General features: G+C 32.5%; 1 protein-coding gene across 3 annotated transcripts; it reads left to right on the top strand.

The window, feature by feature from the left end:
* Positions 1–11,402: 11,402 nt before the first annotated feature.
* On the top strand, positions 11,403–25,254 carry LOC139503651 (uncharacterized). Of its 3 annotated transcripts, none has more exons than XM_071293473.1 (9): positions 11,403–11,533; positions 15,059–15,206; positions 16,538–16,662; positions 17,891–18,214; positions 19,365–19,649; positions 20,425–20,548; positions 21,589–21,775; positions 23,672–24,780; positions 24,869–25,254. In XM_071293473.1, exons 2-7 carry the CDS (start codon positions 15,084–15,086, stop codon positions 21,760–21,762), a joined length of 1,155 nt encoding a protein of 384 aa, XP_071149574.1. In that variant the 5' UTR covers positions 11,403–11,533; positions 15,059–15,083; the 3' UTR covers positions 21,763–21,775; positions 23,672–24,780; positions 24,869–25,254. The 3 variants fall into 3 exon arrangements, with proteins under 3 accessions (XP_071149574.1, XP_071149576.1, XP_071149575.1); XM_071293475.1 differs by having other exon boundaries at positions 11,419–11,550; positions 21,589–21,787; XM_071293474.1 differs by having other exon boundaries at positions 11,419–11,550.

Consider the following 25,254-nt stretch of genomic DNA (forward strand, 5'->3'; position numbering starts at 1 on the left):
TTCCAAATTGTACACAAGAAACTAAAATTAAAATAATACAAGACTAACAAAGGCCAGAGGCTCCTGACTTGGGACAGGCGCAAAAATGCGGCGGGGTTAAACATGTTTGTGAGATCTCAACCCTCCCCCTATAGATCTAACCAATGTAGAAAAGTAAACGCATAACAATGAATGTATTGTCAAACTGATAAAAAAAATCAAATCTATTGCAACTCGCTTACAGCAGCTAATGACCGAAAAATTAAAAACAAAACATAAAACACAGCTGCAAAAAACTACACAACAATCAGTTCATCGAAAGTCTCCTATCCACAGTTCCATTTACTCTTTTAAAAAGAACCATCATGGTATGATAGACTTAGTACTTCTATTATTGAAATGTTTGATTAAGAAAATATTGTAGCTTTTTTAAAAGCGGATCTCAAAAAGGTAGTAATTTTAGAATCCAGTACATCATATTAAAAGAAAAAAGGTTTCTTGCATTTTCATTTCTGTGGCAGTGGGAAAAAAATGAAATTCATCACCTAAATTATTTTAGGAACAACAAATTACGTATTCTCAGTTTTGCTCTTCAACTTCGTACTTTATTTGGCCTTTTTATCTTTTTTTGATTCGAGCATCACTGATGAGTCTTTTGTAGACGAAACGCGCGTCTGGCGTATATCAAAATATATATATATATTGGTATATACAAAATTAAGTCCTGGTACCTATGATGAGTTTATTTGAATGGGATAATTGATATGCTCTTTCTATAAATTTGTTTAAGAAACTTGCGGAGACATGCTTTTAAGTATACTCTAAACTTTTCACTATTATTTTTATAGAGACTATAATGATATATAATGATATGAAATTCTTTGTAGAACAGACTAACTTTAAACACATTACTTGTAGTATGTCTTTTCCTAATCTTATTAATCCTTCTGTAGCACCGGACCTCGCATAAATATACTCCTTTCCATATGAGATCTTACGAGACTGACCATAGAATATTTACTTACATGAGCAACCCGACAGGTGTCACAAGTGGTACAGGGACTGCTCGTTTATCTAGGCTTTCCAGCTAGAGCACATGAGCTCACCCAGTTTTTTGGGGGGGATTCGTGTTTCTCAGCCGATCTTCTATATGCAATGGGTTTTTTTCATTACTTTTTTCATTTTTGATATGGCGTTTTTTCTCCGACTTATGAGTTTTTAATGTTCTTTTTGTATTTATATTTGACTAAAGTACAGAGCGATTTGTGTATTTGTTACGGTTGATGATCACCTCGACTGCACATGCACAACTACGTCCAGGTAAATATTAAACCAATCATGACAATACACTCGTTAAATAAAGGAGATATTTTCAAATCATATTGTTGTATAAAACATTACCAGGAAATATAACAGGAAACACTGAGCTACAATGTCGGAACATATAGAAAATGATGATTGTGAAAGGACTAAAAGTAGATTATCAAAATTAATTGATGATACAGTTTCTATCGTACAAAGCAGAGTGAGGGACGTAGTCATCGATGATGAAATAGAGAGAAAAGTTAAAGCAGTTGTTCAGCAACTTCTCGAATATACAGCGGAGAAGGACCCCCGTTTTAGATCATCCGAAATTCTTTCAGTAGGTAGTTATAAAGAAAATACAAAGATATTAGAACCGGACGAATTTGACTTTTTAGTTGTAATGGACGAATTATCAAAGCCAGGTGTCATTTCAATCGTCAAAGACGATGCGCTCCCTTGTTACACGTATTTGGAAGTTCAAGACGAAGCAGTGGCTTATAACTGGTGGTGTGATGAAAACAAAATATTGCACCAATTTCAGTATCTTCCGAATGTTACCGGTGTGCCCGAATCATTTTGCACAACATTGTTAGCAACAATAAGTGAGGTTGCAAAATGTCAAAATGTTAAATTATCCATGGATAACACGACCATATTAGCTGTTGAAATAGAAGAAAAAACGGACAGAATAGGACTAACATTCAAGTCAATTCGCCGTTTCAGAATGTAATGCATCCTGGGTAATATTTTCAAAAGCGTACACCAAAGCGTTTTGATTGGTTTAAAACGTTATAAACTAAACAATGGAAATTCAACCAATGACGTAACGTTATTTTCACTTTGGGGTACGAACAATGAAATTACCCATGATGCTTTAGATTCTGAAACGGCCAATTGAAGATTCGTTTTTGCATCAGGCTGCTGTTCGAAGTCCTAATTTCATTCTTTCGCTTGTCGTAAACGGGCATCACTTGACAGTGGACATATGTCCAGCAATACGCTACAGCAATGTAAACGAGGTGTACTTGATTGACGATTCTTACTATTCTGACTTAGCGGAGCAAGTCATAAAAAGGGGGACGATATTGTTCGTTAATCAACATTTAGGTGGACCGCCTCATCCACATCATAGACTATTCAAAATAACCTTCACGGAAACAGAAAACGATATTGTTCAGAATATGACAAAAAATCACAAACATATTTACATTTTTCTCAAGTTTTTTAACAAATATTTTGAGACAGTATTGTATAACCCCTTTCCTTCGTACGTTTTGAAAATTGCATGCATTCAACACTCCCTAACGTGCAAATGTAGTACAATTTCAGGTTGCCTGAAACATATTGTTGAAATACTAGATATGTGCTCCAAAAATGAATACATTGCAAGCCCATTCCTTAAAACACATCAAATCCGGAAGCTGGCAACTGCAGAGGTGGATGAAAATTTTCTAAGTATTTTGACAGATTTGACATCCGATTCACTAAAAATTCCAAATTTTAGCAGATCTGATGTTGACATATTACAGTCTCACGTAAGAAATAACACCATGTCTACTGATGACCTATTACGACTGATTTTGGCCAAACTTGGTATCCTGCCAACCGAATCGTCGAAAGAGGATGATGTCCATCTATAATGCTTTTATATGCAAAAAATAAAGATTCCGTACAGTCTGGCATGGGTATACGTAATGTTCATAAATTGATACCTTCTTGTATGACACTGACAAGAGGTTTTTGATTATGGGATTACATGGGGAATTGTATTAGTGATTATGTAATTACCATACCAAATAAGGAACCTCAATTTTGTTGTTATTTTCGTATGGGGATGCCTTGTTTATCAAAGTACCACTGCCTTTTGTCAAATAGGTGTATATGTATAAAAATACACGTTTTAATCCCCCACCTAATTGTCAATACTTAAAAAAAAACAGTTGTTGAACTTTTTAATGCCTGTACTGTGAAGAAATTGGAAGAATTTTAATTTTGCTGAATATTTCAACGAAAATTGAGATACTCATTTTGGGTTTCCTTTCGGCTTTGAGAAAGTGTTCTACAATTGACCTTTCTGTTCTTTAAACTATAGAAATAAGAAGATGTGGTATGATTGAAAATGGAGAAACACTCTCCACAAGTGACACAGAAATTATAAACTATAGGTTATCGTACGGCGTTTATCATTCAATGAACAAAACCCAAACCACAAAATTGGCTATCATACTGCATGGTTTCCCCCGAAATGATATTTGAACAATTTAGAAAAACGAGACAACTAACGACCTCGATTTAAGTACAACAAATGTACAAAAAAATACAATATGTACAGCAAAAAAAAAGACCACCACTCAATTACAGGCTCCTGCCTTGGGATAGACACATACATAATGTGGCGGGTCGGTTAAACTAGTTTAAAACAAAAAACGAAAAAACAATAATGAGAAACCGCAAAAAAACTGACGAACACTCAATTACTGGCTCCTGACTAGGGACAGGTACATATGCAGTGTGGTTGGGTTGACGTTGCTAGCATTATTGTTTTTTATGCCCCCGCAACTGAAAGTTGGGGGCATATTGTTTTACCCCTGTCCGTTCGTCTGTCCATCCCGTTATGGGTATATAGCTATTCCGCATAGCTCCTCCTAAATGCACTTTGTCTAGTTTTCAGTTGGTTCTGGCAGAGACATATATGTCTTTTATATGTCTCTGGTTCCAGGATTGCGATTTTACATTTAATATCTTCTCTGGTGTATGGACGAACATAAGAGGAGGAATTGCTGACTTTGAGGAGCACCTTCGTTCGCCATCGTATTTCTTTAATTCTCTCACATCAATGTTTTTTAAGACAAAGTATATGAAAATAACGGATTTTATATTTTGGAGTATAAAAACTGTTAATGTTTTAAATAAATTTTTTAAAACAGATATTTGTATAAGCGACTAGCATTGGCTAGAGGTATAGGGGAGGGTTGAGATCTCAGAAACATGTTTAACCCCGCTCCATTGTAGCGCCAGTCCTCTGGCCTTTGTCAGTCTTGTATGATTTTTAGTTTTAGTTTCTTTAATATATTTCGGAGTTTAGTATGACGTTCATTATCACTGACCTATATATATAGTACATATTTTTGTTTAGGTGTGGAATTTTTTCGCTGTATTAAAGACACATTGCTGGGCTTCGGCTGTTTTCTGCATGCTCTTTAATTTGGTCGGGTTGTTGTCGTCTCTATGACACATTCCCAATTTTTATTCTCAATTTTATTATATTCAGTTGTTCACGATATTGTGATTTCACATTTAATACCTTCTCTGTTCACTCTGTGCATGGTGCATTACGTTTGCGCGCATTTATTTGACGGGTATACCCAGGTAAACTCGGGTAAATACAGGTTATTATACTAATTTATTTATATTTTTTTTCAATTATTTACAAGTACAAGTACCCCTATCGTTAGTCTAAGTCCTCTGCTCACCAACGAACGGACTAATTTCATAGTGTAACAGTTATGTCTTTTCTTTTCTTTTTTCTTTGATATACTACGCAGATAATCTGCCTCTCAAGTTTTCTAGCATTGGACTTGTGTTTGTGTTCATAGTGACCATTTTTAATGGCTGTTGAATGTTCGTTAGTTTTTATTCTGCATTTTAAATCTTTAACATTGCATCGTCAAGAAACAATATAATTGGTAAACGATGGATTGACTTTCCGTATTGATAGAAAACTCACGTCAGGGGATAATTTGAATTAACAAATATTTTCAAAATTGATATATTGCATACATGTAACAAAAATCAACAAATTACGTCATTCATATTTTTATATCATTCTTATCTGTATATTAACCTCTATGTTTACCTGATTTAACTTGTAAAACAAATGCGTGCAAATGTAATTTTTAACTAGAGGCTGTGTCGCTCACCTTGGTCTATGTGCATATTAAAGAAAGGACACAGATGGATTCATGAGAAAATTGTGTTTTGGTGATGGTGATGTGTTTGTAGATATTACTTTATTGAACACTCTTGCTGTTAACAATATATCTATCTATAATGCACTTTACCCAGTAGTTACAGAGAAAAACATTTTGTTAAAATTTACCAAAATTTACAAAATTTATGAAAATTAACTATAAAGGGCAATAACTACTTAAGGGGTCAATTGACAATTTTTCTCATCATGATTTATTTTTAGGTCTTACTTTTTATCACTATCTATAATAATATTCAAGATAATAACAAAAAAACGGCAAAGTTTCCTTAAAATTAACAATTCAGGGGCAGCAATCCAACAACCGGTTGTCCGATTCGTCTGGAAATTTCAGGGCAGATAGATCTTGACATGATAAACAATTTCATCTCTGTCAGATTTGCTCATAATGCTTTCGTTACAGAGTTATCAGCCAAAATCTACATTTTACCCCTATGTACTATTTTTAGCCATGGCAGCCATCTTAGTTGGCTGGCCGGGTCACCGGACACATTTTTTAAACTAGACACCCCAATGGTGATTGTGGCCAAGTTTGGTTAAATTTGTCCCAGTAGTTTCAGAGGAGAAGATTTTTGTAAAAGATTACAAAGATTTAAGAAGATGGTTAAAAATTAACTATAAAGGGCAATAACCTTTGAACTAGCTGGGGTCAACTGACCATTTTGGTCATGTTGACTTATTTGTAGATCTTACTTTGCTGAACATTATTGCTGTTTACAATTTATCTCTATCTATAATAATATTCAAGAGTATAACCAAAAACGGCAAAGTTTCCTTAAAATTACCAATTCAGGGGCAGCAACCCAACAACCGGTTGTCTAATCCATCTAAAAATTTCAGGGCAGATAGATCTTGACTAAATAAACATTATTTCGCATGTCAGATTTTCTCTAAATGCTTTGGTTTCAGAGTTATAAGCCAAAATCTACATTTTATCACTATGTTCTATTTTTTGCCATGGTGGCCATCTTGGTTGTCTGGCCGGGTCATTGGACACATTTTTAAACTAGATGCCCCAATGATGATTGTGGCCAAGTTTGGTTAAATTTGGCCGAGTAGTTTCAGAGAAGAAGATTTTTGTAAAAGTTAACAGACGACAACGGACGACGGACGCCAAGTGACGAGAAAAGCTCACTTGGCCCTTTGGACCAGGTGAGCTAAAAAGCTGCCCGCAAACGTAAAAAAAAAAAAATAACCCCCAAATCCGCAGAAACGTAATGGCCCCTTAATTGACGGACAAAAAGGTCATCATTTTCTTGTGTGTACCAGTAAATGAAAGATCTTGTTCTGTCAACGTATATTTGTTCCACCTAACAGAAGTTCCACTGGAAACTTTGTTATAAACCATGTTATAATACCTATTCCTGTTGGAAAATAATTGTTTTTTTTTTTTTTTGAGGATTTTTATAAATATAAATATTCTATACCATTTATTCCATTAGGAACATATACTGTAATATTTATTCCTGTGGAAATAATATTTAAGAATATTTTTTTCCTTTTGGAACTTTTATTATTAAGGAACTTCTATTCCGTGACAGTTCTATGTGTAAAAATGAAATTGAAGATGAAAGACATGTGTTTACTTGATGTCCTTTATATGCAGACCTTCGAAATAATTAAATTGTATAGTGAAGCAGTAAAACATAATGATAAATTTGATAACTTGTTTATTAACTAAAAGAGTGGATTTTTTGGGGGGATTTTTTTTACAGAAATGATGATCTACGTCAGAATGTAGAAGAACAAATTGTTTATTTGTATACCGCTAATCCAAATAGGGGTGTATGACATTTGCGCCGATTTTTAAAATGTTCATTCTTTCATTTGCGCCGATTTCATTTTTTCATTTGCGCCGATTTTATATTTGCTTCCTATTAGATTTACAGGTAAGTTAATACTTGTACGTGTACTATACCATTGGTGAAATCTGGTTATAAATGTTGTTCACTTTTGTTTAAAGTTAATTTTGATTCATATTGTTCTGAAACTTCGTTGTAACATTATTGACATATTGCACACTGAAACGAGCCAAGGAGTCAATTCTTTGATCATCGAAGGCTATACATTTCGGAAGGTCAGTGTCCTGAAACATAACAACATATCTTACAAAGTAACATAAAATCGTTTAAAGCCAGAGTCACCACGGAGTCAGCTGATGGTCTGACTATTGTCAAAACACAGAACGAGCACAACCATGTAGCAGTTGACCGAAAGACAGAGGCTAAAGAACTACGGGTACGGCCAAGGAAAAAGTCTGGAGATGTATCTTGTTGGCTTTCTTCCACCTCCCCGTGGTGAGCAGGGGACAACAGTTATATACATGTTATAATTGACAATTCATTACATTTGTACAAGTGGCTAACGGAAGATGTCTATAATGATAAATGAAAAATAAAATGACTTGGATGGAGAGTTGTCTCATTGGCACTCATCCCACATCTTCTTTTATCTATTCACCTGTAATTTACCTGTAATTCACCTGTTAAAAAAATCGGCGCAAATGAAAGAAAAAATCGGCGCAAATGAAATGCAGATCGGCGCAAATGCAAAACGCCGCCAAATAGATCTTGCCAAAACTTACATCGCGATGTTTGTTTTCTTTGATCCCGTTGATATAATGACATATATTTCTCCTTAATCTATAGCTTTGTCTATGCATGGGTATTATTAAAGTGAAAATGAAGTGTCAAATTTTAAATTAATTGCATTATAAACAGTGAAATTAATTGATGTTTTAGCATTGGCAAAATTAGTGTTGAACATCGTTCACGATTGAAAATTAATTGATTGCTTTAGTTTACGTAACTTCGAAATTTTATCAAAACAAAAATCATGTATATATATATCCACTTTATCAAAAAAGAAACATTGTGTGATTATATATGTTGCTTTAAGGTAGGACAATGATCATTTAAATTGCATGCATCCAATAGTTATTTTAATTACATCGAAAAAAACTTAACATAGATATTTCACAAGTCGGCCTATGGTGTAAATGATGCATGGTTGATGGGTTCGTAATGATTCAAAATTCAAACAAGTTTTTTTTTAAAACTTTTGGTCAAAGTTTTAAAATATTTGAAAATTTGACTAAATAACTGGGACTTGTTTAATAATTAAAATTCTAAGTTCAAAAATTTGTTTTTAAATTCATTAGTTTAGAAATCCTTAATTGGTTCAGATATGTAATCAAACTTTAAAAATGCTTAATACCGCAGCCCCACTAGGCCACGATCTCACTATGATCTGTGAAAAAAATGCAAATTTTAATAATCGTAGACGACCGTGTAGATCGCAGTAAGGTCGTATCACGGTCGTGGTGAGGTCTTCAAGATCTTGAAGATCGTGACCAACTTTGAACATGTTCAAACCAATCGTGGTGCGGTCTTATGGTACGCCATGACTGCCTTATGTTAATGACCAGCATTATATGCAGTGCTCACAACATTATATGCAGTGCTCACAACATTATATGCAGTGCTCACAACATTATATTAAGTGCCCACAACATAATACGCAGTGGTTCAAACATTATATGCAGTGGTCAATACATTATATGACGTGGTCAAAACATTATATGAAGTGGTCACAACATTATACGAAGTGGTCACAACATTATACGAAGTGGTCACAACATTATACGTTTTTTGTTGATGAAGGTGATGATCGGTGATAGTGATGATGATGTTTGATGTATGATGAGATTGAAGTATGATGAGATCATTCGGTAAACTTCGTTTTTAGCGTAAATTACCGAATCCATAATTGGTAATGCTCAGCAAACAAATTTAAACAGTTATTAAAGTCATTTTATTATCATTAAAGCAGTAAACAATATTTAAAACTGATTGAAATAAGTAAATTAAGAAGTATGATCAATTTACCACAAATTTATTCCACACCAGGGCATTTTAAACTTATTTTGAGGACCAGTTTCACAATATTCACAAATTAATATGTATATATATTTAAGTGTTTACTAAATTGCTTTGCCGAACGCAGTTGGATACGACCGCAGAGGTCCAACCCTGAACCGTTTGGACAAAAATGGACACACTATTCACGTTTGATTCAGGTCTGAATTTGGAATGTAATTAAATATTTGACACATTATAGGTTTCTGACACAGAATAACTGTAGTCAAAGAACTACAAGTTGGTTATATAATTTGAATTAATACTTAATTTTTTGCTTTTGCAAACGAATATCGTTTTCTTTTGTATTTTTTTGGGCCTTTATAACGTGCTTTTCGGTGTGAGCGAAGGCTCTGTGTTGAAGGCCGTACCTTGGCCTAGAATGGTTTACTTTTATAAATTGTTACTTGAATGGAGAGTTGTCTCATTGGCACTCATACCACATCTTCCTATATTTATTCAGTGACACATCTGTGTCATCTCTGCTATCGTTCACTAAAATATCGTCATTTGAGCTTTATGGACCAGCAATAGGTTGTAATTTAGGTTGGATTGGTCGGTCCAACATCTCTGTTGATTAGGATTCGAATTCGTTCCTTTGCTCCCTCTGCCTCTACAGCAACCCCTACCACCACTCGATCACGTGTTTTAGTAGATTTTGGTGGCAAGACTGTATTGTTTCCGAGAAATCTACGTATTAATCAGAAATAGAAGGAATGGAACTGTATTAATATGGAACACGATGTTGATGTTATTGCTGAGAACGTAGTATAATCGTAGGAAGAACGTGATATAATCGCAGTAAGATCGTGTTGCAATCGGATAACTCGTGGTATGGTCGTGAGAACGTGACGAGCGTAGAAAGATCTTGATAAGCGTAGTTAGGTCGCAGATTAAGCGCGGTGAGAACGTGGTATAATCGTAGCGGGATCGTTGTAGAAGCGTAATGAGGACGTAGCATCGTGAAAGCAACGAAACTTTACATTTTCATGCCGCTCATACCGCGACCTCACCACGATCTAAATTTATTTTTGATCGCGGTGAGCGTGGTGCGATCGTGGTCTAGTGGGACTGGGGCTTAACATAACGATAATTTTAACACTGCGGATATAATATATGGCATCTATAATATCTGCTTTTCATTAACACGTCGATGGGCCGCAAACGTGTTGTTGTGCCGCTAGGATTATCAATTCCCGATGGTGCAGTACTACTGCTTGATACGATTTGGATGATAATAACTTTGTCCGTGAGTTCTAGTTATTAAAGTTCTGTTGTTGCTCCAAAGCAGCTCAGTATTCTAATCTTTTATATGGCTTATATCGGACTCAGAGTGTATAATAACCAACGACGTGAAGAAGATATTTGGAACATTATGGTAAACGTTTTATTTTTTATATGCAAATGTGCCTGAGACGAAGGTTTTATGTATACTCCTATATATATATACGAATTAATATATTCAAACTCATAATATTTGTGTTTGTATTTAAACAATGTATACTGTACAGCATAGGCGGATCTAGGGGGGCCTGGGGGCCGGGCCCGCCCTTTCGTGTGAAAAATTTGGTTGATTATATAGGGAATCACTGAAGCATGACTGGAGCGGGCGCCCCCCCCCTTTTAGGTCAGTCAGCCCCACCCCCCCCCTTTTAGGAAAAGTTCTGGATCCGCCACTGTACAGTACAGTATTGCCTGTTACTCGATTTAATGTTTATTATATTTGTAAAAATAATATTATTATGATATTATATAGTTATCAAAAATTATTATTTAGTACGCCAGTCTACATAAGACTCATCAGTGACGCTCATATCAAAATATTTATAAAGCCAAACAAGTACAAAGTTAATTGCCATTGAGGATTTAAAATTCCATATTATGTTCCTTGTGATCCAATTTGATAGAAATAAAGCATCTTCTTCTTCTATACATCTATATGTACTTATGTAAGTCTGTCTTGATGTCTCAATCTGCTAAACATGATATAAAAGACATTTACTCTTTTTCAAAGTCCAGAAATCACCGATGGATCTTCTTCTTCTTCTTCCAAATCTTCACATCCTTTGTAGGACAACCACACCGTTAAGGCATGTAAAACAAAACCCACCACCATACAAGTAGGAATATATTTACACTATAATTTGAATAATTCCATCGAATTCCGGAATGTTAGATCTGCACGGAATCGGTTTAGTAAATTCAACACGAATGAATACTTCCGTTTTCATTTTCTGAAAACGATTTCCACTTTCAGTTCAGCAGCAGGTTTTCCAACTTGCACTGTTTGCTGTCAAGACAAAAATGGTTTCTTGTAGTACAATATTTGGTGAAAACATAATAGGTAAAAAGACTTTATAGGTAGTCATGTAATTTTGAAGAACACTTTTTTACCGGTAACAAAATGTTGTGCAACAGTTATAAATACCCAGGCAAATAGTATACAAACATCAATCTTCGCTAGGGGAATGAATCGTAACCCTTGGCTAGCGAAGATGACATAACAGCGAACAGTTCTATACATCTATGTTCATATGTATTTGGGGCATGGAACCCCCCCCCCTTCCCCCTTTTTGGGGACTCACTGTAAGAAGTGAAAAAGTTCATTGCAAATTATTTGTGCAGCTTTTCTATGATTTTTTCTTTGCGATAATTTCTCATGTCATGATTCTCACTACTGCTTGAGATTGAAAATTATCACTAGAAACTAAGGGTACAAGTTTGTGTCTTTGTCAATATAAATTGTTAACCATGTCATAGACAATTAAGTGATTATCAATGGTTTTTGAAACTTGAGGAAGTTTCTCAGCCACACTGGTCTCAGGGCTGTCAATATTCATTGAGATTGTAGCTGAGAAACCATGTTGAGTGTCTGCTGGGTACCTTTTGACTGAAAAATCATCCATAATCTTTGAGTATCACTGGGGTAAAGCTGATGACCGTAACTGCATTCACGGTCATCCCAAGATGTCGGATGAAAAACAAGGTCAGTTTCTGTATTGTCTGTTAAAGTGTTTCTATATCATTTTCCTTACAAATCATACATTGAAACGATGTAAATTTATAAAAGAATCACTAGGAAATCACTAATTACTTCTGAGAAATGTGCATGAAACGGAAAATTCGATTTGAAAAAATCGCCAAGATGACCGTAAATCACAATCGAGATGACCGTAACAGAATCAGCGATTCATAACAAGGCTGACCGTAACTGCTTTTAAGATGACCGTAATTTGTAAATGATGACCGTAACTTTTAAATGATGACCCTCAATTCTAAGAAATATCCGTATTTATATAACTATCTTTTTGTATCAAATGATTAATCGTGTTGGTATACACATATTAATATGAAAGTTTTATCCTATAGGTAGAAGAAAATAAGACGTGCTTCAAATGCAAAGATTACCATATGTATCTTTTTTTACAGTAGAGGTTTCAATTTTCAAAATGAATTTGCCAAAAGACATGCGGTGCACAGCCTTCAACTGCTCGACAAAAGATTTTTTTTTTGTTTCTGGGATTCCTTTTAATGACATATAATAAATACACATTTTTAAAAATGCCAAAAAATTGCATGTACACCCATTGATATTATATCGTCTTTCATTTTGTCGTGCAAATAAAATAACAGAAATATTTTGAAAATATCATTCGAATAAACTAGTGAAGGTGAGCTCCAGCAAAGTAGATCCTTAAAATAGTATTGTACGAAAAGCGTATCACAAGGCGGAACGTTGTCAATTTGTATATATACAGAAATGTTATTCATACAGTCAGGATTCTACTTCTTCAAAATTATCTCCCCATTACGCCAGTTCATGCTCACAGTCGTAGAAATGGAAGCCATTGTAGGGATGACGTTCTGCCAATTTTGCTCTTGAAACTGATAAATTTATCCACATAGCACCATTACGATCGATCGTTATATGTCAGTTATATTTTAAAATACAAATGTATCTACTAGCTAATGAGCAGTAGTTAATGATCTTGTCTGCATTGATTCAACTTAAAAATATTGTCTGTTTGGATGTCAGATGAAATTTTTGAAAATTCTTAAGCATTTAAAAAAATTCTAATTAAATATTTCGTGGAAGGGCAGACTAAACATTTTCAGTGGTTGAAGATTATTAACCCTAGTTATCACACACACATTTTCATCATCCAAATTAAAAGACTGTCGTCAAGTACTTTTAGAAAAAATAGCTATTCGAACACACCTACTCTGTTTTTGTGATTCATTAGATAGGTATCTCAATAAAACCATATATTTCATCTTTTCGTACTGTCATTTTTTTTTTACGTTATAAAGTCAACCTGTAGCTTTGATATATAATAATGATAGAATCTGAAGCGAGATGCTATATAGAATACTCTTGTTTTGTACATTTTAAAGACAAAATATACACCCCAAACATGCCCTAACATAAAAAGGTGCACTCAATTTTTCTCTTTTCGATACAATCGTTACCTGTTTTGGGGAATTTTTTCTTGATTCACATAATGGAAGGGCAGACACGAAAATTTCTGAACTAAAAGATTGATATGTTCTCCGTCCGTGATAAAAAAAAATCGGAGGTTATGCATTTTCTACATCCAACTTATAGATACTATATATAAAAAAGAAGATGTGGTATTATTGCCAATGAGACAGCTATCCAGAAAAGACCAAAATGACACAAACATTAACAACTATAGGTAAGCGTAAGGCCTTCAACAATGAGCAAAGCCCATACCGCATAGTCAGCTATAAAAGGCCCCGATAAGAACCATGTCGTCGACTTGATATCTTATTGTTTTGCATTACTATGTAATAGATACATTGAAAACTTATGCAAATGGTGTTTTTAAAATAAGAAAATTGTCGTTTTATTTGTTTCTATTACTATATCAAACATTTCAGTTAACTTTTATCGCTTTCTCGATAAACACAGAGCTTCGATTCTTTTGTTCTATTTCAAAAGTGTTTCCGCCTGCATATATCAAGACAAATTAAGATTTTAATCTGCTTCCTCTGGACCCATACACATGGGCTCGATTACCAAATATTCGTATGTATTATTAATGTTTTTAATGCTCCATTTATTGGCATTATGTTTTTCTGGTCTGTGCGTACGTTCGTCCGTTCGTCTGTTTGTTTGTCCGTTTGTCCAGCTTCAAGTTAAATAAAATTGAAACTTAGTACACATTTTCCCTATGGAATGGTCTTTTTTAATTCAATTGCCAAATTACAGTTTTATCCCATTTTCATAGTCCACTAAACATAGAAAATGATAGTGTAGATGAGGCATCCGTGTACTAGGGACACATTCATGTTTCTTCAAATTTTCGTCGTATCGCTGTAAATTTGTGTTAAAATTTTAACGTCGATATCAATAAATATTTCATTGTTTACGAGAAATATGCAATTTGCTATCATTGTTATAAGTCGTCCTATATAAATTACAGTCAGTCTTTACAAATTACGGTCATCCTTTACAAGTTACGGTCATCTTTTTACCAATCACGGTCATCCTTGTTTTATGTTACGGTCATCTTGAAAATATTTTGATTATGATTTACGGTCATCTTAACGATTTTTTCAAATCGAATTTCCCGTTTCATGCACATTTCTCGGAAGTAATTAGTGATTTTCGAGTGATTCTTTTATAAATTTACATCGTTTCAATATATGATTTGTAAAGAAAATGATATAGAAACACTTTAACAGACAATACAGAAACTGACCTAATTTTTCATCCGACATCTTGGGATGACCGTGAATGCAGTTACGGTCATCAGCTTTACCCCAGTGAGTATTGAAGATTTGCAAGATGATGGTTTTAATCAGCAGCATTATATACTACATGTATAACTTGGTTTTGTTTCAGATCTGAGTGTATCCTGAACAAGTAAATGAAGTTTAAGGCCACCGATGAGATGAGTGGTGATGGAATTTATCAGACTACTGGTACAAGGGAAAGTAAAAGCATGATTGATTTATTGTCATCACCCAAGTTAAAAGGAGGATGTATGGTAGTAAGCAACTGCTTCATGGTTTTATATTTTGCTTCATTTCTGGAAATCTTTTTTCTGTATACCCATATTGACTTTTTTGTGGTAAAGACCAAACAAAAGTATACATGTATGTGTGGTTCCAGTTCCTGACCAACCCTACTTTAAACCCTATATCTGGGTTTTTTAAAACCACCTTTCACATTGAAAATGGAGCTACACATTAACTTTTATTTGGTCTTAAAGATGATTTGCCACACTCTTTATCCGAGGGTTCAGATGACACTCCCCTTTCCAAACCAAAATTTACAATAAAAAAAGAGATTAAGATTAAATTTTGAAATTCATGACATTGGACCCAGGAAGTCATGACCAGAAATAACCCCTCTCAGAGACATCCTAGCTACAGTGCATATTAATATTTTGTTCATTGCTCAGGACTCAAAACTACTACTGCATTAAGATCCTCAGAAACAACCTTTCTTTTTTCAATCTGAGAAGGAAAAGAGTGCATGGTGGATTGAGAGTGAAGGCCAGCATCTTTATCATTGAATTTTTTCCATTAGATTAAAAGTTCAAATTTTCATACTTTTATTAATATCACTGTCACAGTAAATAATACATTATGTAACATGTGTAAGAAAAGAAAACGTTTAGCTATAATTTACACGAAACAGGATATATGCCTTATCAGCTATCAAGTGCTAGATCCTTGATTTAAGACAGTTATAAATCAAACAGCCTTCAACATATTCAATATTTTAAGGAATTTCCCAAGTATGCTTTATTCCTAATCCAAAATTAAGTAACAAATTTCTAATTATGACAATTTTGATACAGGTCTGTAATATTTGTAAAAAGTAACTACTCAGTTTTAACTTATGAATATTGTACATATATTCAGAAAATTTTATAAGGATTTTATTTTTGCAAAAATTGTTATGGCATTATTGTAAGGAACATTTCTTGAAACTGCAGTAAGCATTTTTACATTTAAGGCAAATCTACAGTCCTCGAATTCTGCATTTAAGGAATTTTGACCAAAGCAACCAAAATTGCTTTGTTCAACTAAATGCCAGAGTTCGCAATCTTTTTTCCTCTGGTGGTCCTTGAAGAAAATCTGCTGGTCCTCACTATTAATCTATTGAAAAATACTAAAATTGTGTCAGTCCTATGCGAAATTTTGGAGGTGAAATCCTGAGGACTGACACTTTTCGCGAACTCTGAAATGCATGCTAAAATATTTGTTCTTAAGATGTTTATGTCATTTTGTTATTCATGTTATGGACGACTATTCCACATATATATATATATATATATAATTTCAAATATTTATATATTACTTTTTTTTTCAGATTGGATTGATTGTCTTTTACATATTATCTCAGTTTGCTGGAGCCCTGTTTATAGTATGCACTTTACTGTTAGGTATTGTGTTATTATGTTTGTCAAAAATAACAGGACAATCTGGCAGTGCAAGGTAAGGAGTAGAAGGATCTGCATTTATTGTTTTGTTTAACTTAAACACAATTAGAAATTTTGCTACAAATGTTCATAGGGGGGTCTATAAAAATGTACATGATAACTTCAAATTTATATAAATCAAGAAAATTCACCAAAATATGAACAGAGGCAAATTCCTGAGTTGTATGGCCAAAGTATAGCAGTTGCATTTAGATTTTATTTTAACTTTTCTGTCATGTTGTCAACTGTCTCGAAATGGATTGGTTGATTACTAATGACTTGTGCTAGTTGAAACTGTGTACATGTACATTAGAAATAGATATTTTCTTTAGTAAATTCAGAATCTAATAAAAATGGAGAAATTGTTCCCAAGATAAGATTTTTAATAGAATAGTTAATGTCTCAAAGCTTATCAGTATTACAAGGACTTGTACAGGTTGCATTTCTGTAAATATTGACCATGCAATTTCCCATAGGAACACCTTTTACGACTAAAACTGTACCACTTTTACTATGAAGTTTTGAAAAAAATCTTTTCCTAGAATTGAAAGTTTATATGCTCTACAATTTTTTTTAAAAGGTCAAAATATAGGGCTGTGCGGCATATTTTCAACATTTATATGCCCTGAACTTTGCAGAGTTTAAACTTACCCTTATTTTCTTAACTACTCCTACCTCGAATGAAGGGTTACGACAGATTTAATATAAACAATATGCACATGTATATTTACTGGTAACATTCCCAAGTGATCTCTCTGTGAGATGGAACACAGAGAGCATAACTGGGAACCAGTATGTAAACAAAATTAAATTTCTATGAATATTCAAGATCTCCCCAAAAGAGGCGTGGTTTATACAGCTGTATTTACAAAGTGCAACCTACAGTCCTTGTTATGTATGAACAAATTGTGATTCATAAAATTTTGAGATCCATCTAAGTTCCTTCCATTGTAATAGTGATTCATAAACTTTTTTTTTAAAATCCAACTAAAAATCTTAGGGCTATTCCAGAAAAAAATGTATGGGGGGTTGGAAGGCACATTATATTAATAATACATGGGTGATGGGTATCAGAGCAACTTTTCACACTATAATGCACTATAATTCTCAATTACAATTGTCTGGGTGGCGGGTGCTGACAAAAACTGCCTTCCAACCCCCCCCTACATTTTTTTCTGGAATAGCCCTTAGAATATAATGCTTTAGAATTTGTGATATCATTTTTAAGTCATTTTATATTTCAGAGGAGAAACAGACAGGGAACTGGAAAAAGTTATAACACGTCTCAGGAAAGAAAATGACATGTATCGACAAGAAAGGGACAACACTCTGCAGCGATTATCTCCCATGACTTCATTGAAACATGAAAAGGAAAACTTACAATCACAAATAGAAAGACAAACTCGTACAACGGATAATTTACTAGATGAGATAGCACAGCTAAAAATAGAACAAAAAATACATCAGCGAGAAAAACTACAGTATGCAGAAGAATTGTATGCAGAAAAAGACACCAGCAGAAGGAAATGTTTGGAGATAGAGAGATTATGTCAGGAGGCTTTGGACAGGTAATGACATTTATTTACAGGATTATTTAATAATAGTTTTAACTTGAGGGTATGCATGGGGTTTACAGAATAGAGAATAAGGGGCAAAAATACAGATTAGAATTTAAAGAGGTTAAAAAAATAAAGAGAACAGAAAAAGAGGAAAAATAGAATACAATGGGTTCTTCAATGTGTTAAAATATTAAGATTAGAGAATAGTTTGCAAAATAACAAAATAGTAGAGAAAAAATTCAATAACTTTCTTTATTGTATAGCAATATAATATTTCCAACAGAAAGTAACCAAAAGTTAGCGTGCAATGAATTCTATTATTGCACTAGTGCAATAAATCTTCAAAATTCATGACGTCATCAACGACAAAATCTTTGTTTAAACCAATTTTTACTTTCAAATATTATATTGCTATACAATAAAAGGGTTATTGCATGAATATTGGGGAATATTGTCCCTCGTAGAACATATATTGCACTCACAAGCTCGTGCAATATAAAGTTCTACTCGGGACAATATTCCCCAATATTCATGCAATAACCCTATAGTATCTACATGATCTAAAAAGGCAGCATTACTTAATATTCAATATTAACCTTTAAATAATCTTGGGATCCAAAGATGAAACATATCACATGAGGTTATTATCAGTGTTGTTATGTCACAAGTTTTTGGATAAATTACTGTGGATTCATTTATTTTCGTGAATACCATTTTTTTTGGATTGAGGAAAATTTGTATTTTTCTGGATAATTGGTATCCATGATATCATGGTTTTTTCGTAAGTAAAGTTACAAACCTTTAGAAAATTTGTACTTCATTGATTATTTAAATTTTTACCTTACCACAAAATCAATGAAAATTCTTTTTGATATAATAACCATGGAATTTAATTGCACTAATTGTAATAACTAATTTTTCCCTAGAATTAATGCTATTCTAACAGGAAAAATGCCATGCAGTGGCAGATCCAAGGGGGGTGTTCATGGGGTTGGAACCCCCCTTTTTTTTTTGACAATCAATGCATTTGAATGGGGACATGTAGTTGGACCCCCCTTTGTCCTGAGCTAGGAACCCCCTTTTAAAATTGGCTGGATCCACCCCTGCCATGTATAATGTCAAAGAAAACTTTACATCAAATACAATATATGTTTTTCAGGAATAATAAAGATACCGAAAACATTAAAACTGCTCTATTTCAACAAGAATTAGAAAGTCAAATGTATAGAGATCAAAGTTCAAGTCTGGCAGAAAGGTTAAGGACAGCTATGGTGGAAGGACAATCAATAGAATCTCAGTTACAAGCAGCTAGGATGGATATTCAGAAAGAATGTGGAGCATCTGAAGAGTATAAAAAGTCATCAAAGAAAAAAATTGACTCAATGGAAACAGAAATAAACAAATACAAAGAGTTGCTGAAAAAATATGGAGAATTTGCAAATAGGTATGTGAAGATAATGACAAAAATAGTGTGGATTTTTTTTATTTTAGTGGGTACCAATTTTAATTGATTAAAGTTTTCAAGGATACCGGTATTTGATTAAGTGGTTTTTTTCCTATGTGAGCATACATTAAAAGCATATAGAAATTAGCACTATGTTTAATATATAGATTCATAGTTCACCATTTTCCCTAAAATCAACACATTTGGAAACCCATGAATAATATTATACAATAATGTATTTAGCTATTCTTAAAACGATAAAAAGTTATTTTTATTGTTTTGTTTGTTTTAAAAAAAGTCTTCTTTGAAAGACAAAAATATACAAATTATAATTCATTATCAAGAACTTGAATGAAAGCTTGACAAGAAAAAAACAGGTTAAATTTAGGCATGGATTCAGACAGAGAAAAGTAAGGGTATATGTAACATCAGGCATGGATTCAGAAGAAGAAAAATAAGGTTCAAATCCGCATGGCTTTAGACTTAGAAATATATGGTTCAAATCAGGCATGTATTCCGATGTTGAAAAATAAGGTGTAAATCTGGCATGGGTTCAAACATATGAAAAAAAGGTAAAAATCGGGCATAGATTTAGACAAAGTAAAAAAGTATCAATTCAAGCATGGATTCAGACATAGAAAAAAAAGTTTAAAATCAGACATGGTTTCAGATAGTGCATGTACATGAACCACCACTAATTTTTTTGATAATTCTAGCTAGGTCATTTCAAATGTGATGTTGAAGAGGAAATGACGTGTTTTTTTTGTAATTTCAGACATAAAGACTCAGATAAAAATCTTCAAACATCCTTTGCAGAATTGGAAAAAGTTAAGAATGAGAATAACTTGTTGAAGGTAGAGAACAGAAATCTTAACCAGCGAGTCATAGATTTGGGCAAGGTTGGTATTATAAGTACTATAATTTAAAATGATGTATGATTGCCAATAAGACAACTGTCCACCAGTGATATAATGTCATAGAACAGTAAATAAGTGTCAAAAAAATGGCAAAAAAATTGATAGAAGTACACCATAATGGAAAGCTGTTAAAGTCATATGAAACGAGTGACCGGTGAAAAATAATGTTAATCCAATTCTTGAACCAATGCATACAAACATCATAAACTTAGTCTTCTGTGCACAATTTTCTCATTTTTTTCTCATAAATTTCGTAGGTAACTAAAGTTCGTGTTTTGAAGCTGAATGTTAACGATTGTCACCTGTTTATCAACAATCAACAAAAAAGCATGGATATTTAGCACGTGTTTAAAATGTACAATCAGATAATAGTTTATTTTAAGAACATCCATGCGTATTGCGATCACCGGATTTTTATGAGAGGTCACTTTGCATACGGAAAATATGTCAGGGAATTGCTTCCTTTTAAAATAAAGTAAACTTCTTCTAAATATGAACAAATTAAAGAATTTTCTTCAGAAAAAAGTATATGTACATAAGTTTTATAATGAAAACTATCCATTGAGTTATAAAAAAACATATGCATTATTTTTTTTAATTTGAGGTTTCTTATGACTTTAAGTGTTCTGTTGCAAATGAATTGCATATTCAGTATGTGTTCTAGTGTTGACCAACGCTTTTAAAACCTTATGAAATTACTAAAAGAAGCGTTCATTACTTATAATTATTATTTTTCACTATGATCATGAAAACACAATTACTATCAAGTTTTTGTTTAATTTACCATTGCACTTTATTCTGGAAACGTGTGTCATCATGTATGTTTCAAGTCAATTTCATGTCAATTTTATTGACAGCGCCATGTGCCCCTTAGTTTCTAGCGATAATTGTTCATATCGCTCGACTCTGCTGAGAAAGGATATAAACCCAGTCAGCATGATCAACAGAAAATTTTGTAAAATAGCGAAAATGAAATATACATCTAGTGTAATTATTTGATATACAACAAATTTTGATTTTAGGAATCTGAGGTTCCACAGTGCAGTATATGTATGGAAAGAGAACGTAATACATATTTAGACCCATGTGGTCACACTCTGTGTATGGTGTGTGCCACAGAAGTAATGTCTCGCAACAGAAAATGTCCAGTGTGTAGAAAACACTTAAATAAAACAGGAGAACTTTATTTTAGTTGATAAAGGAGAAAAGGTATGTTTTGAGGTAAAAAACATTAACATTTATAATAGCTTGTAAACATCTATACATGACTCAAAGGAGATTTGAAGGGATATAAGGTAATCATTAAATAATGTGAAAACACTACAGGGGGTCTCATTTGTAAAAAAAAGGGGGGGTCGATTCTGAATTCCTATTATTGTTTTGTAAGAATCATTTATCCCACTTATTATTGTTATAATAGTGCTTGTAATTTATGTGTCCCGCCTGACTTTTTTCCTGGTTTTAAGCAAAATATTTGACTTTTACACTTACAATTTTTTATTTACCATTATAATACAGTTTATTCTAAGGGCATCTAGTAGTCTACAATGACTTAATTTTAAGTTCAAATGTTATTCATGTTCATATACAAGTACTGATACACTGACCAGACACGTTTTACTTATCATAGTTTTGACTTTCTAACAATTAAAAAACAAGATTTTTTCTTTATTTTATCAAAATTTTATCTAAAACTAAGCAAAAAGCTAATAAATGTTGTTTTGAATTTTTGAGAGAAATGGTATAGTGATCATACATTAATTACCAAGAAATGATAAAATTGTGATAGTATATAAACAGGTTCCAAATAAATGATATCTTTCATTCAATATTTCAGTAGTGATTTTCCTTGACAACTTTTTGCAAACACGTCAATAAGATCTCAAATTTTTGCAAGTATTCAGGAATTCACTGGAATAAATGAATGCATATATTTGTATTCAGGAATTCACTAGAATAAATGAATGCATTAATTTAGTATTCAGGAATTCACTAGAATAAATGAATGCATTAATTTGTATTCAGGAATTTACTAGAATAAATGAATGCATATATTTGTATTCAGGAATTCACAAGAATAAATGAATGCATATATTTGTATTCAGGAATTCACTAGAATAAATGAATGCATTAATTTGTATTCAGGAATTTACTAGAATAAATGAATGCATATATTTGTATTCAGGAATTCACTAGAATAAATGAATGCATATATTTGTATTCAGGAATTCACTAAAATAAATGAATGCATTAATTTGTATTCAGGAATTTACTAGAATAAATGAATGCATTAATTTGTATTCAGGGATTTACTAGAATCAATGAATACAGTAATTTTGTATTCAGGGATTTACTAAAATAAATGAATGCATTAATTTGTATTCAGGAATTCACTGGAATAAATGAATGCATATATTTGTATTCAGGAATTTACTAGAATAAATGAATGCATTAATTTTGTATTCAGAATTCACTAGAATAAATGAATGCATTAATTTGTATTCAGGAATTCACTAGAATAAATGAATGCATTAATTTGTATTCAGGGATTCACTTGAATAAATGAATGCATTAATTTGTATTCAGGGATTCACTAGAATAAATGAATGCATTAATTTTGTATTCAGGAATTCACTAGAATAAATGAATGCATTAATTTGTATTCAGGAATTCACTAGAATAAATGAATGCATTAATTTAGTATTCAGGAATTCACTAGAATAAATGAATGCATATATTTGTATTCAGGAATTCACTAGAATAAATGAATGCATTAATTTGTATTCAGGAATTCACTAGAATAAATGAATGCATTAATTTGTATTCAGGGATTCACTAGAATAAATGAATGCATTAATTTGTATTCAGGGATTCACTAGAATAAATGAATGCATTAATTTTGTATTCAGGAATTCACTAGAATAAATGAATGCATTAATTTGTATTCAGGAATTCACTAAAATAAATAAATGCATTAATTTTATAGTACACCAAAAAAAAATCCTCTTGACTATTGCCTAAACCTTTATTTAAGTGAACAAAAAAGCAAATTTAAAATTTCTGAATTAAATATTGTTGTATTTGATTTTGTTTAAATATTTACAGGGCCAAATATGACTTTATCTGATCCTTCTCCTGGTGTGTGTTATCTTCATTGTGATAATATTAGGATACACAAAGATTGAATGCACTAAGTATGAATGTGTGAAGATATAAGAAGAAAGAAGCCAGCACTGAAGTAAAGTTCTCATATTTGGATATCAAAGTTATTCCAAAGCAGGGTTTCCAGATCTGACGTATTTGATTTATCTTCAAAACATGTTTGATATTTTGTATATTGTCTGTCTAGAATATAACTTACCCGTTTTGAATGAAGAACATAGCAGGAACTTGTAGTCCTTATGTATTTGGACATACAATTGTAAACATAATTCAAAGGAATGTTTTTAGATGAGACATATCTAAATTATATTCAAACATGTTTGAAACTATTTTATATTGTCTGTCTAGAATATGGCTGATCCAGTCGGAATGAAATTCATAGGAAGTGTTTGTAGGCTTTATGTATTTGAATATAAACATAATTCAAAAGCAAGTTTTCCTGACCAGACATGGTGTAGAAATGTGTGGGTTTCATACCCGGCCTAAATTGCAGTCAAAATCGGAAGAGCTTCTTAACATGCTTTAATACCAGACCAAAAGTGCATTTCTTATGGGGCCAAAATTCCAGTAGAAATCTGATATCTTTTAAATCACTGTTTATAGCAAAATGTCTAGAAAAAAGAATGAGGTCCAAGTAATCACTTCTCGCTACATTGAAGACCCATTAGTAGCCTTCGGCTGTTGTTTGCTCTATGGTCGGATTGTTGTCGCTTTGACACATTCTCCATTTCCATTCTCAATTTTACTTAATCACAAATTGTTTGTCAATATAATCACACAATTAATTATTATTTTTCTAAACAAGATAATCAAATAATCAAAATTACAGTTCTAGATATTCAAATATTCAAATAATCATGAAATATTCGGTCTGGTATTAAATCAACCCCATTAGGAGGCTCAAAAATGCAGTGTGAAAGGTAATTAATTATTTTGGATTCCTTATAACTCACAAGGTACTATTTTTTGTGTGTATTAGATTGTAATTAATAACCACAAAGTAAAGTATTCAATGAAGTACAAACTTTCTTTATATTTGTCTTAAAAAATTAGTAAAAGAATGAAATCAATTATCCACGAAAATAAAAGTTTTCCTCAATCCATATATATTTTAGATTTAAAAAAAAAATGAATCAACAGTATTTAAGGAATGGTGTACAATGAGGAATGCCAAATGTGAAATAATATATATGTATATAAAAATTGTTTTGGTTTTGCAAACTGACATACATGTCATAACCACCATAAAAAAAGGTTTTTTTGTTTTTGCATTTTTCTATTCTATTTCATATTGTAAGGAAGAGATTAGACATGCTAGATAAACATTAATTACTTTCTTCAAGCTACATAGCCAAACAAATTATTAATATATTTTTCAATTGTTAATCACAAAAGCATGATTTGATAAACAACAATCAAATATAGAACATAATTCATTATATATACTACAGACAAAAAAAGAATAAAGAAAAAATGGGTAAAAAAATGGAGAATAATGTTGGCATAATATAAAGAATAGAGAAAAA

Source organism: Mytilus edulis, chromosome 14, assembly GCF_963676685.1.
Source record: "Mytilus edulis chromosome 14, xbMytEdul2.2, whole genome shotgun sequence".
NCBI lineage: Eukaryota > Metazoa > Mollusca > Bivalvia > Mytilida > Mytilidae > Mytilus > Mytilus edulis.